General features: G+C 38.2%; 1 protein-coding gene across 5 annotated transcripts in view; it reads left to right on the plus strand.

Moving 5' to 3' along the window:
- Positions 1 to 13,114, plus strand: part of ZNF25 (zinc finger protein 25) — a 62,375-nt gene that overhangs the window by 37,930 nt on the left and 11,331 nt on the right. Inside the window, exon 3 of one of the 5 annotated variants that reach the window (XM_053671436.1) lies at positions 11,172 to 11,280. The exons of the other annotated variants lie outside the window; for them this stretch is intronic. Within the exon in view, the coding sequence (XP_053527411.1) occupies positions 11,269 to 11,280 (12 nt within the window). The 5' untranslated portion in view covers positions 11,172 to 11,268. The remainder of the gene's footprint in view (positions 1 to 11,171; positions 11,281 to 13,114) is intronic. 5 annotated transcript variants of the gene reach the window in all.

Raw genomic sequence — 13,114 nt, forward strand, 5'->3', positions numbered from 1 at the left:
ATTGTATTTCTATTCTCTGTCACTGATCTTTTCTGTAACTTTTTATTATTTTCTCCCTTTTACAGCTTTGGGTTTAGTTCATTCTTAACTTTCTTCTTCCTTAAGACATAAAGTTAGGTTATTAATTGGAGATCCATCTTCTTTTTTAAACTAGGCATTCACTACTAAAAATTTGTCTCTATGGTTTTTATTGTATTCCATTGTTTGGTATACTTAAAAAAAGGATTTTATTGAGTTCTGGCCAAGATAGGGGCATAGGGAGAAATGCTTCTCTTCCTTACACAACCAAAAGAAGGATAACAACCAATTTGAAAGCAAAGAACAACCAGAACTGCCAGAAAATAATTTGCATGGAAGCCCAACAATCAAGAAGTTAAAGAAACATTCATCCAGACTGGAAGGAGAGGCTGAGAGTACACACAGCAAGGTGACAGCTAAAGGACCAGGCAAGCAAGGTGGAAGCTGCAGACAAGTTGGGAAGAACAATAGTGGGGAAGCAAGACATACTGTGAAACCCAAGGTTTCAGCACAGGAAACTAAAGACCAAAACCCCTGGATGTTAAAAATGTGTGTGTGGGAGGGTTGCAGTTGTGGGGAAATATCCAGCCTCAAAGGACAGTTTACAATTCACTTGTGGGAAGCAAGGGAAATGACAGAAAGTGGAATGAGAGTGGAGCAAGCAGTATTGTTCCCTCTCTGACCCCACCCCACAGACACAGCAAAGATTGTTGCCCTGCCCTGGCAAATATTTAAGGCTCCACCCATTACACATAAAATGTGCACCAACAAAGAAATATAGCCCAAATAAAAGAACAGATCAAAACTCCAGAAAAAGAACTAAGCAATGGGGACAAAGATAACTTATCTGATGCAGAGTTCAAAACAGTTGTTATCAGGATGCTCACAGAACTGACTGAGCTCAGTCACAAAATGAAGGAAGAAACCAAGGCTACACAAAGTAAAATAAAGCAAAATACACAGGGAACCAACAGGGAAAGGAAGGAAACTGGGACTCAAATCAATGATTTAGAACAAACAGAAGAAATAAGCATCCAACCAGAACAGAATGAAGAAACAAGAATGCAGAAAAAATAAGGAGAGGCTTAGGAACCTATGGGACAACTTTAAGTGTTCCAGTATCTGAATCATGGTAGTGCCAGGAGGAGAAGACAGCGTGCAAGATACTGAAGACTTATTTAAACAAATAATGAATGAAAACATCCCCAATTTGGTGAAGGAACCAGACTTCCAGGAAATCTAGGAAGCCCAGAGAGTCCCAAAGAAATTGGGCCCAAGGAGGAACACACCAAGAAACATCATAATTGAGTTACCCAAAATTAAAGATAAGGAGGTAATCTTAAAAGCAGAATGGGGAAAGGAGAGAGTTACCTACAAAGGAGTTCCCGTAAAATTATTAGCTGCTTTTTCAAAAGAAACGTTGCAGGCAAGATGGAGCTGGAAAGAATTATTTGAAGTCAGAAAGGCAAGGACCTACATCGTAGATTAATCTATCCTGCAAAACTATCATTTAGAATGGAGGGGGCGGATAAAGTGCTTCCCAGATAAGGTCAAGTTAAAGGAGTTTATTATAGCCCAGCCCTTATTACATGAAATGTTAAAGGAACTTATCTAAGAAAAAGAAGATGATAAAAAATCTGAACAGTAGGATGCCAACAAACTCACAAGTATCAAATGAACCTAAAAACAAAAGCAAGCTAAGCAAACAACTAGAACAGGAAGAGAATCACAGAAATAGAGATCACATGGAGGGTTATCAGTGGGGAGGGGAAAGAGAGGATGGTGGGGAGGCACAGGGAATAAGAAGCATGATAAGTAGCCACAAAATAGATAGAAGGAGGCTAAGAATAGTATGGGAAATGTGGAAGCCAAATGTACAACCCATGGACGTGAATTAAGGGGGGAGGAAATGCTGGATGGTGGTGGGGGGCTGTGCAGGGAGAAGGGGGTTAAAGGGGAGAAAAAGTAAAACAACTATAATAGTATAATCAATAAAATATACCTTAAAATATTTTATTTACTTGTTTATTTATTTTAAGAGAGAGGGGAAGGGAGCAAGAAAGAGAAGGAGGGAAACATCAATGAGCAAGAGAAACATTGATTGGTTGCCTCTCATAAGACCCCAACCAGGGACCTGTCCTGCAACCCAAGCATGTACCTTGTCTGAGGATTGAACTGGCAAACTTTTGGTTTGCAGTACTATGCCCAACCCACTGAGCCATACCAGTCAGGGCTAATTTATTTTTAATTTTCATTTTTCTCTATTTTCTAATTTCCCTTGTGTTTTTCTTTAGCCCTTTGATTGTTTAAGATTGTATTAATTTTCTTTTTTTCCAGTTTTTCTTCTGTTATTCATTTTCAACCTTCATTCCTTGTGTTTGGAGAAAATACGCTAGATGATTTCAGTGTTTTTAAATTGAGATTAGATATGTGTCCTTACAAAGTTCTATCTGGGAGAATATATCATGTGTACTTGAGAAGAGTATGTATTCTGCTATTGTTGGGTAGAGTGTTCTACATATATGTGTTTGTTAGATCTAATTGGTTTATAGTGTTAAGACCTTTGTGTCCTTAATCCTCTATCTAGACTATTTCTGAAAACGAGATCTTGTAGTCTCTAACTATAATTTTAGAACTATTTCTTTATTCAAAACTGTCAGTTTACTTTATATATTTTGGAGTTCCAGTGAGTATGTTTACAAATGTTAGATCTCATTTGTACCCTTTTATCAATATATATTGTATAATGCTCTCCTTTGTCCCTTGTATCAATTCTTTACACAAGAGTTTTTTGTTTATTAAATGTAGTCAGCCTACCTTTTTTTTAATTACTGTTTTTATGAGCTATGTTTTTCATGTCTTTCAAGCTATGTGTGACTTTGGATTTGTAGTAGGGTTTGCTGTATATTTGGGTCATGTTTTTTATTACCCATGTGCCAATCTCTGTCTTTATCCATTTCTATTGAAATTGATTTATGATGAATAAAGACTTCTTCAACTTGACATCTATTTTCTATGTGTCTCATACCTTTTCATATAACACCTCCAAAATTGCTTTCCTTTTGTGCTTATTTTTTTCTAGTGTACCCTGTTGATTTCTTCCTCATTTTCTGTATTTTTAAAATTATTTTCTGGTGGCTACTTTGGGGGTTACAATTAACATCCCTAATTTATAATAATTTTGTTTGAATTCATATCAACTTAGGTTCAGTAGCATAAAAACTGTTGCTATGCACCTTCATCTTACCCCTCTTTATGTTGTTCTTATAAAAAAACTATCTTTCTATATTGTTAGTTAACATAGAGTTATAGTTACTGTTTTATGCATTTGTTTTTAAGTTATATAGGAAATATAAAGGGAACTATAACCACAAAATACAACAATACAGGCTTTTATATTTACCTATGTAGTTACATTCACATGTGTTCTTTGTTTGGCCTTGAATAACTGTCTAGTAATTCAGGCTGAAGGATTTCCTTAACATTTCTTGTAAGCCAGGCCAATAGCAACAAACTCTCTCAACTTTTGTTTATTTTGAATGTCTTTTAATTTCTCCTGCATTGTTGAAAGATAGACTTGCTGGATGTAGAATTCTTGGTTGACAATCTTTACATTTCAGCACTTTAATATGTCATAATATTACCTTCTGGCCTCCATGGTTTCTCTTGAGAGATCTGCTTTAATCTTACTAAGGATCTTGCTACTTTTAACATTCTTTCTCTCTGGCTTCTGATAATATAACTAATATATTGAGTATGGAACTCCTTAATTTTCCCTGTTGAATTTCACTGTACTTCCTGAATGTGTAGATTGATGCCTCACATTAAACTTAGGAAGTTTGGGACCATTATTTCTTGAAATATTATTTCTGTCCCTTTCCCTGTCTCTTTTGCTTCTGGGACTCCCATTTTACTTTTGTCAGTATGCTTAATGGTGTCCTATAGGTAAGTCTTTAGGCTCTGCTCTTATTCATTCTTTTTTTCTTTCAGCTCCTCAGAGTGGATCATTTCAATTGTCCAGATTCTTCTGCTTGATCAAATCTGCTGTTCATTCTTTGTAGTAGATTTAAAATTTCAGTAATTGCCCCTTTGAGCTCTATAATTCTTTTTTTCTTCATAACTTCTGTCACGTTATTGATACTCTTTATTTGTTCATACATTATTCTTCCAGTTTCCTTTAGTTCTTTGTGCATGGTCTCCATTATTAGCTCTTTGAGCATAGTTAAAAGAGTTGATTTAAATTGTTTATCTAGTAAACAAATGTCTGGGCTATCTCAAGGATGAGTGCTGTCAGTTTCTTTTTTGTTTTCCTTTGAATGGGCTGTACTTATCTGTTTCTTTGTATGCCTTATAATTTTTTTGTGAAAATCTGGATGTTTTTGAATATTTTGATGTGGTTACTCTGGACAACAGATTATCTGCCTCCTCCAGGTTTGCTGTTGTTGATTGCTGAAGGCTGTGATTATTTGTTTACTATTCCAAACTATTTTTCGAAGACTTTATTCCTTGTCAGGACTTCCAGACTTTATTTCAAAGATGATATTCCTTGTCATGTGTGGTCACTGCTGTTTCAGTCCCATTATCTCAATGGTCAGTGATATAACAGAGATTTCCTTAAACTTTTGGAACAAGTTTGATAAAATATTCAAAACAGAAAAATGAAGTATTCACTTTGTTTTTAAATACTAGCTCTGAGCTGGGGCACTTACTTCTTCTATACTTAGCTAGGAAATGTACATTTACATTTTACTTTACCTCTTGCTTTTCAAGAGTCCTAAAATTATCCAGAGGTGCCAGCCTACTGACTTCTCAGGTGTTTTCTGAGTATGTATTCAGTCCTTGGCATGCATATTGCTCCCTGAATTTTTAGATTTATACTCCATGTTCCTTTAACACCTTTTCTGTCCCTTGTATTTTCCTTTTCATCTTCCTCACTCCCAGATATTTGGAGTTGGAGTGTCTGCTGCTTGCCCATCAATGTTCCTTGACTCCATGGCCATGTATAGTATATACCCTTAAATGATTTTAATTGAGCCCCACCCAGGAAGCCAGTCCAGCACTAGAAGGGCAGAACAAAGGCAAACTTCTACATTTGCCTATCAGGAAACCACCAGACAAATAAAAATACAAAGCAGTCTTTTCAGAAAAAGGTCTCTATGATTCTGCCCTGGGACAGCAAACCACCACGAATATGGGTCTTTTCCTTATTGAACCTGCTGAACTGGGTTGAGAGGAATGGTAGTAGGAGTGTAAGCACAAATGATATGATACTTTTTTTCAAACTTAGGAGCCTCTTTTTTAAGTACTTCATTGATTTCTCCCATCCAAGTACTAACCAGGCCCGACCCTGCTTAGCTTCCGAGATCAGATGAGATCGGGCGCGTTCAGGGTGGTATGGCCATAGACACTTCATTCATTTCTATAAGTTTTTCATTAACTCCTAGAGTTCCAGAAAAGTTGATTCTCTGTTTTTCCTATTACTGCCTCAGAGGAGGGAAAAATTCTAGAAAAGTCCTACTTCACTATTTCTTATGATATCACTCATGTTGAAAAGTTTTAACTATAAATTGAGTCTCATTAATAGTTATAGAACCATTAAGCTTAAGTATTTCTTCCTGAGTTAGCTTTGATAGTATATTTCTTTAAAGGAATTGGTCCATTTTACCTACATTTTCAAATTTATAGGTGTAGAACAGTTCATTTTATTGCCTATTATCCTTTTAGTGTTTGTAATGTCTGTAGGAATTGTCCCCCTTTCATACCTGATATTAACATCTGTTTCATAGGGTTTTGCTCAGTCTAGGTGTAACTTTATCAATTTTCATTATTTTTCAGAAAACCAACTTTGTTATGTGTTGCTTTTTCTTATTTTTTGTTGTTCAGTTACAGTTATGCTGCCTTTATCCCCATTTCTCATCTCTACACTGTCCATTGCCACAGGCACAGTCAATACCTCCTTCACTGTCCATGCCCATGTGTCTTCTATTCATGTCCTTTGTTTGCCCTTTCCCCTTATTTCCCTTATTATTCCCTTTTCTGTCCACTCTGGTCACTGTCAGCTTGCTATTTATTTCCAAGTCTCTGGTACTATTTTGCTCATTTGTTTGTTTTATTGAGTAGGTTCCACTTACAGGTGAAATCATATGGTATCTGTCCTTTCTTCCTGGCTTATCACTTAGCATAGTGCTGTGTAGTTCCATCCATGCTGCTGTGAAGGGTAGGAGTTGCTTCTTTCTTTCTGATATGTAATATTCCATTGTGTAAATGAACCACAGTTTTTTTTAAGGGAGATCTTTTTTAAAAAGAGTTTATTTATTTTTAGAAAGGGAATTTGTATATTGTTAATGGCTAGTGATGTTGAGCATCCTTTCATAAGTCTCTGGACTTTCTGTATGTTATCCTTGGAGAAATGTCTGTTCAGGTCCTTTGCCCATTTATTAATTGGATTGTTTGTCTTTCTGGTGTGGAGTCATGTGAGTTCTTTATATATTTTGGAGATCAAACCCTTTTCCAAGGTATCATTGGCAAATAATTTTGTCCCATACAGTTGGTTCCCTTTCCATTTTGTTGATGCTTTCTATACCCATTCAGAAGCTTTTTAGTTTGATGTAGGCCCATTTGTTTATTCTTTTCTTTATATCCCTTGCCCTACACGATGTATCAGTGAAAACATTGCTGCATGGGATATCTGGTATTTTCCTGCCTATGTTTCACTCTAGGAATTTTATGGTGTTGCTTCTTATATTTAAATATTTTATCCATCTTCAGTTCATTTTTTGTAGGAGAGTATAATTGAGAGTATAATTTCCAGTATAATTGAGAGTCTTGCTGGTTACAAGCCTTTGCTTTTCATTACTTGGAATATTTTTTGCCATTCCCTCTGGCTTATAGTGTTTCTGTTGAGAAATCACCTGCTAGTCTTATCGGAGCTCCCTTGTATGTTACTTCTTGTTTTTCCCTTTATGTTTTTAAGATATTCTCATAGTCTTTAAAATTTGGCATTTTAATTATGATATGTCTTGGAATAGGCCTCTCTGGGTTCAGCTTGAATGGGACCCACCGTGCTTCCTGAACTTGCATGGTTTTTCCCCTCTCCAGGTTCAGGAAATTTTCTGTCTTTGTTTTTCTAACAGCATTTCTATCCCTTGCTCCTTTTCTTCTCCTTCTAGTATTCCTATAATCCAAATGTTGTTATGTTTCATGTTGTTCTGCAGTTCCCTTAAGCTATCCTCATGCTTTTTGACTCTTTTTTAATGCTGCTGCTCCAGCTAGGTATTTTTTTCTCTCTTGTCTTGCAACTCACTAATTTGGTCCTCTGTTTCATCCAGCTTGCTTGTGTATTTTTTTTTATTTCAGATATTTTATTCTTCATTTCTTCCTGGTTCTTGTTTATAGTTTCTTTAAAAAAACTTTTAAATTCTATTGCTGTTCAAATATTTATAGCTTCTATTTCTTTTTTCATGCTGTTCTGATTCCCACTGTTTCTTGTAGTTGTCACTGAATTCCTTGAACATCCCTATGACCTTTTTTTAAAAAAATTCTGTGTCAGATTTATTGCTTCTCTCAGTTTCATTTACATTTTTTACTGGGGAATCTTTCATTTCTTTCAACTGGGGTGTCTTTCTTTGTCTTCCCATTTTCAGTCAATCTTTTTGTCTTTTTTCTGCTTTTCAGGGTTCTCTGCTTTGCCTGACTGTCTTCAGTGGGTGTACTTTTGTGATAGGAGTTCTGTGGGACTCAGTGGTATTATCTTTTTGATACCCTCATCTGAATCCTTTAGGGTTTCCCATTCTTCTGTTTGTGTGGGCTCTCTTCTTGTACTTGGGTTTTACTTGTTGGTGGCTCCTTTGCTGATAGATTTTCCCCTCCAGCAGGCTTACTGGTAGTCAAAACTCCCACTTTGTCTTGTATGCTCTTGTACATGTGTTGTTCAACAAAGCAGTATTACCAGAGAACCACACCGACCCTAGCAAAAAGAACCCCCCCACCAAATCAGCAATCTGAACCTCAGTTGAGTAAAGGTTAATAACAGTGAAGAGAGATTATGAATATTATAAGATATGACAAAGGGAATATGAGATGACTTGACACATGCACTGACCAGCAGTGCCCACAGAGTTATGGATGATTAAGACAAATTCACATGGGCTACCGAGTCCTGTGGAGAAAAGGGGCAGGCCATTCTCTAGGGGAAAGCGCCACTAACCCTTGCCTAGACAGGCTTTTATTGTTTGTTTGGGTTTTTTTGCACAAGAATTCAGGTACAACCTATTAATCATTGTTAGACAGTAAACAGTAGATAGTACACAAAGAACTATTAGGGCTTCTTCTAAATCAGGGTCTGTCAACTAAAAGGCTATAAAACTGTGAAAAATTTTTTAAAAATTAACTAAAAGCATTCTTAGCAAAGCAGGTTTCACAGGATTGTTAGGAATTCTTTCTCTTGCCAGATTACCCCGGACCCCACTGGTAGCTCATAAAAGCTGCACCACCTTTCCTATTATAGGTTTTCACACTTTAGTGGACTAGAGCCAGGAAGTGCTTCTCCCAGAGGACATGGGGACTGGACTATGTCAGAGTAGCCAGGGGGCGAGGGTCACAGCCCCCTGAGTCCTTCCATGATGGCCTCCCAAGTTATTGTGTCTGGGTTTGGTTGACCCCGCTGGGAGGTCTTACCCGTCTCTGACTACCGACCATGCTTTGGGTGCAGTGAAGTAAGCAGAGGCAGCATTTGCTACTAGAGACAAGCTTGTCTCCTTTGTGGCTCCCATTCTGGAGGTCGCTCACTCAGCCTTAGCTATGGGAGATGGCTTACAATTCCTGAAACCTGGCAGAGCAGTTCCCAACAATGACTGAAAGGGGGATATTTTTGAGTGGGAAGAGGTGGGAGAATTGATAAGAGTAAGGATAGAACCAAGGTGAAGAAAAGAAGAGAAGAAAATTTAAATCATAAGTAAAACACAGAAGTGCAATGGGAACAATGTGGTAAAAAAAAAAAAGGGGGGGGAGTATACTATGAGGTCTGAAGTGTAATTGACAAAGTATTGGACCAACAGGAGCAAAATTACAGAAAAAGCACAGCAGGGTCCATAGCAATGACAGATGTTTGAAGTTTAATAAGTTGAAACTCAAGTAAGAATGTTATACAAAAAAGAAAAATGAATATGAGATGTCTACAGTAACAAAAAATGATTTTGAAAGGGTGGGGGAGCAAGCTCATAAGAGTAAAAAGTAAAACCTACATTGAGAGAGGGAAAAACAATGAAATACAAATCCTCACTCAACTGGTAAGGGACAGGGGAAGGTGAAATGGAGTGAGAGTGGGGAAAGTATTCTATGTGATTTGAAGCACAAACAAGTGGAAGTTCCTTTGAAGAAGTACAGCAATAACTGTGGTATTTTGCCCAACTAGCTACTAATTATAAAATGTGGAAAGGAAATAGTATTCTTGTAAGAGGATAAAAATGTAAGCTGACTTAAGAAGAGCACTTATGCAAGGTTAAATGGAGGAGAAATAGTGAAGGTTAGGGATAGGAATAGGGCATAGTGTGAGAGAAAATAAAGTTTACAACAATAGTAATAAAGCTCAGGAAGATGGTGAAATGGATTAAGACCTGAGAAGGTTGTTGTGTGGAATTTGGAGTAACAATTGTATGATGAGAAATATATAATCTGAATAAAAAGAATGAAGAAAAAAGACCAAGAGTAGTGAATTATTTGGAATATGAGTGAAGTGAAAGAAGAAAATTTTAAATGCAGTATGAAGGGAGCAAAAACAAAACAAAAAAACAGACAAAAAACAAAAACTAAATTAAAAATGAAAAGAAGAAAAATTTAAAAGACACTCAAGTTCTTACAAAGAACAATGTGAAGTTTGTTTTAGTTGTTGATGTTAAATAACCCTCGCTCGGACTTCTTTCTAGATCTGTTCCTGGTTTTCTCTCAGCTCCAGGTCTTACTATTTTACCCTTAAAAAAAAAGCCCCATGTTGGTTGTTAAGCCTTTGCAGTTCTTCCAGGCTCCTGGAGGTCATGGGGTGTTGGGCTCAGTTTTCCTTTTCCCTTGTTTCTGCCGAGGAAGGGGGCTCTGTCTGGGCTACATAATCACATTTGCCCGGTTTCCAGCCCACTGTCCTCCCAGCACCCTGAGGCCCACACTCCCCTCTCTGTGCAGTTACATGGGGCTGGTGCCAGTAAACCACCTTGTTTTGCACCCTTTTGATCAATCCATGAGGTGTGCTGTGGGGTCAAATTGTACCCACAGTCTTCCCTCCTTGCTGCCTGGGCAGCTACATGCACAACGTCCCTGCCCAGCATGCCTCAGTTCCCCTTTTGAAAAAAATCTCTGTGGGTGCCACTGCCACCCAGAACCACTGCCTGGCTTTCCAACATACTCCAAACCTCTAGCACACAGGTGGCAAACACAAGGCCCAGTGGCTGAATCCGGCCCTCTACGTTGTCCTATATGGCCCTGCACCATGTTTCTACCCAGTGGCAGCACCAAGCTCCTTGCCCCTAGTTAAGGAGTAATTACACTTATGCAGTCCTAAAATTACATTTGGCCCTTTGAAGTAACTGCGAGGCTGATGTGGCCTTCGGTAAAAATGGGTATGATATCCCCACTCTAGCAATTCAAGAGTCCATCTCAGTCACAGCCTGTGGCGGCCCACCTCTTCTCTAAGCTCCAGGTGCTACCAGGATCCCCCACACTCTCTGGCACTCTCCCAGTTGGCCACCACCTGTGTGCATGTGTGCTACCTCTTTTTCTCTGGTGACTTTTTGCATTCAAGTCTCTCCTGGGGCAGGTCTGTTGTTTCCCTACCCTCAGAGGGCAGGGAGTCACTAGACTGCCATCACTGACCTGGCCGTCCTCGATGTTGTATCTGTGGCAGCTATGGTTTTTGGCATCAGGCCCAGGGACTTTCCCTGTCCTATAAAACCTCCTTATCATCCATTTTGAACTGTCCTCTGCACATTTTGGCTTCCAAACTTCATATCAGCTAAGATTCTGTAGGCTGTTCACTTTGTTTTTCAGAAGATCAGCTAAGTGTCTCAGTTGGGTACACAAGCAAGTGGGCTCAGCTTCCACCTACTTTGCTGACAACTTCTCTCTTGAATTAACACTTTCAATTAATATAAATACTTTTTCCCCAGACAAACACAAAGTAGTGGAAAACACTACTCACCAATATTAAGTAATTTCAAATAGAAAAGAACCTTAAAAACCAGAGACTGAAGATTCACAAGAGAAATGGGAAAACAAGTAAGTATGAAATATAGGCATGTTAACTCAGGAAAAAATAGCAAAACAGAAATTTATCTCAGATAAAAAGATTAAATTATAGCCCTGGCTGGAGTGCCTCAGTGGATTGAATGCTGGTCTGCAAACCAAAGGGTCATTGGTTGGATTACCAGTCAGAACACATTGCCTGGGTTACAGGCCAGGTCCCCGGTAGGTGGCAAATGAGAGGCAACTACACATTGATGTTTCTCTCACTCTTCCCCTCTAAAAATAAATAGATCTAAAAATAATCTTTTTAAAAGATTACATTATAGTTCATGTAAATGAGACACAATATGGATGAAAGTACAATAAACATCATACAAGATAGAAATGGAAAGATAGTATAGTGGGGGTGGTGACAAGAATTAACAAGGATGAGGAATAATAGAAATGATGACAGACAAAGCAGAATCTCTAAATAACACAAATATTAAATAGTGAAGAGAACTAATATTTAAAAATATGATTCAAGGAAACTTTGTATAAAGAAAAGAAAAACTGAGTGTACATACTGAAAATGCTGTCTTTGTTCCAGAGAGTTGACCCAGAATGGTAAACACCAAGAGAGATTCCAATAAACTGGATGTATTCAAAAGATGCTCAGTATTGCTAGCTATCACAGAGATGCAAATTAAAACCACAATGAGATACCACTTTACACTGGTCAGAATGGCCATGATAAACAAAGCAACAAACAATAAGTGTTGGAGAGGGTGTGGAGAAAAGGGGACCCTAATCCATTGTTGGTGGTATTGCAGACTGGTACAACCACTGTGGAAAACAGTATGGAATTTTCTCAGAAAACTAAAAATGGATCTGCCTTTTGACCCACCAATTCCACTGCTAGGATTATATCCTAAGAACCCTAAAACACCAATCCAAAAGAACCTATGCATCCCAGTGTTCATAGTAGCACAACTTACAATAGCCAAGAGTTTGGAAGCAACCTAGGTGCCCATCAGTAAATGAATGGATCAAAAAACTGTGGTACATATACACAATGCAACTCTATGCAGCAGAGAGAAAGAAGGAGCTACTACCCTTTGCAACAACATGGGTGGAACTGGAAAGCATTATGCTGAGTGAAATAGGCCAGCAGTCGAAAGACAAATACCATATGATCTAACCTTTAACAGGAACCTAAATAACAAAACAAACAAGCAAGCAGAATAAAAACAAAGACACTGAAATAGAGAACAAGGGGACAGTGACCAGAGGGGAGAGGGAAGGGAATTTAAGGGGAAAAAAGGGGAGGGATTTGGAGGAACAAATAGGAAGGACACAGGGATGAGAACTAAGGGGGGTGGAAATGGGAGGGAGATGGAGAGCACGGGGCTGGGGGGGTTGTATGGGAGAAATAGACAAAAAACTGTACTTGAAAAATAACTAAATAAAATTAAAAAATAAAAAATAAATTTAAAAAACTATGGTACATTTACACAATGGAATTCTATGCAGCAGAGAGAAAGAAGGAGCTACTACCCTTTGCAACAACATGGGTGGAACTGGAAAGCATTATGCTGAGTGAAATAGGCCAGGTGTCGAAAGACAAATACCATATGATCTAAACTTTAACAGGAACCTAAATAACAAAACAAACAAGCAAGCAAAATATAACTAAAGACACTGAAATAGAGAACAGGTGGACAGTGACCAGAGGGGATAGGGGAGGGAATTTTAGGGGAAAGGGGGAAGGGTTTACAGGAACAACTATAAAGGACACATGGACAAAAACTAAGGTGGGTGGAAATGGGAGGGAGGTGGGGAGCACTGGGGGATGGGCTGGGATGGGAGTAAAAGACAGAAAACTGTA

The sequence above is a fragment of the Artibeus jamaicensis genome, unplaced genomic scaffold (assembly GCF_021234435.1).
Source record: "Artibeus jamaicensis isolate MK-2021 breed Jamaican fruit bat unplaced genomic scaffold, CSHL_Jam_final contig_687, whole genome shotgun sequence".
Lineage (NCBI taxonomy): Eukaryota > Metazoa > Chordata > Mammalia > Chiroptera > Phyllostomidae > Artibeus > Artibeus jamaicensis.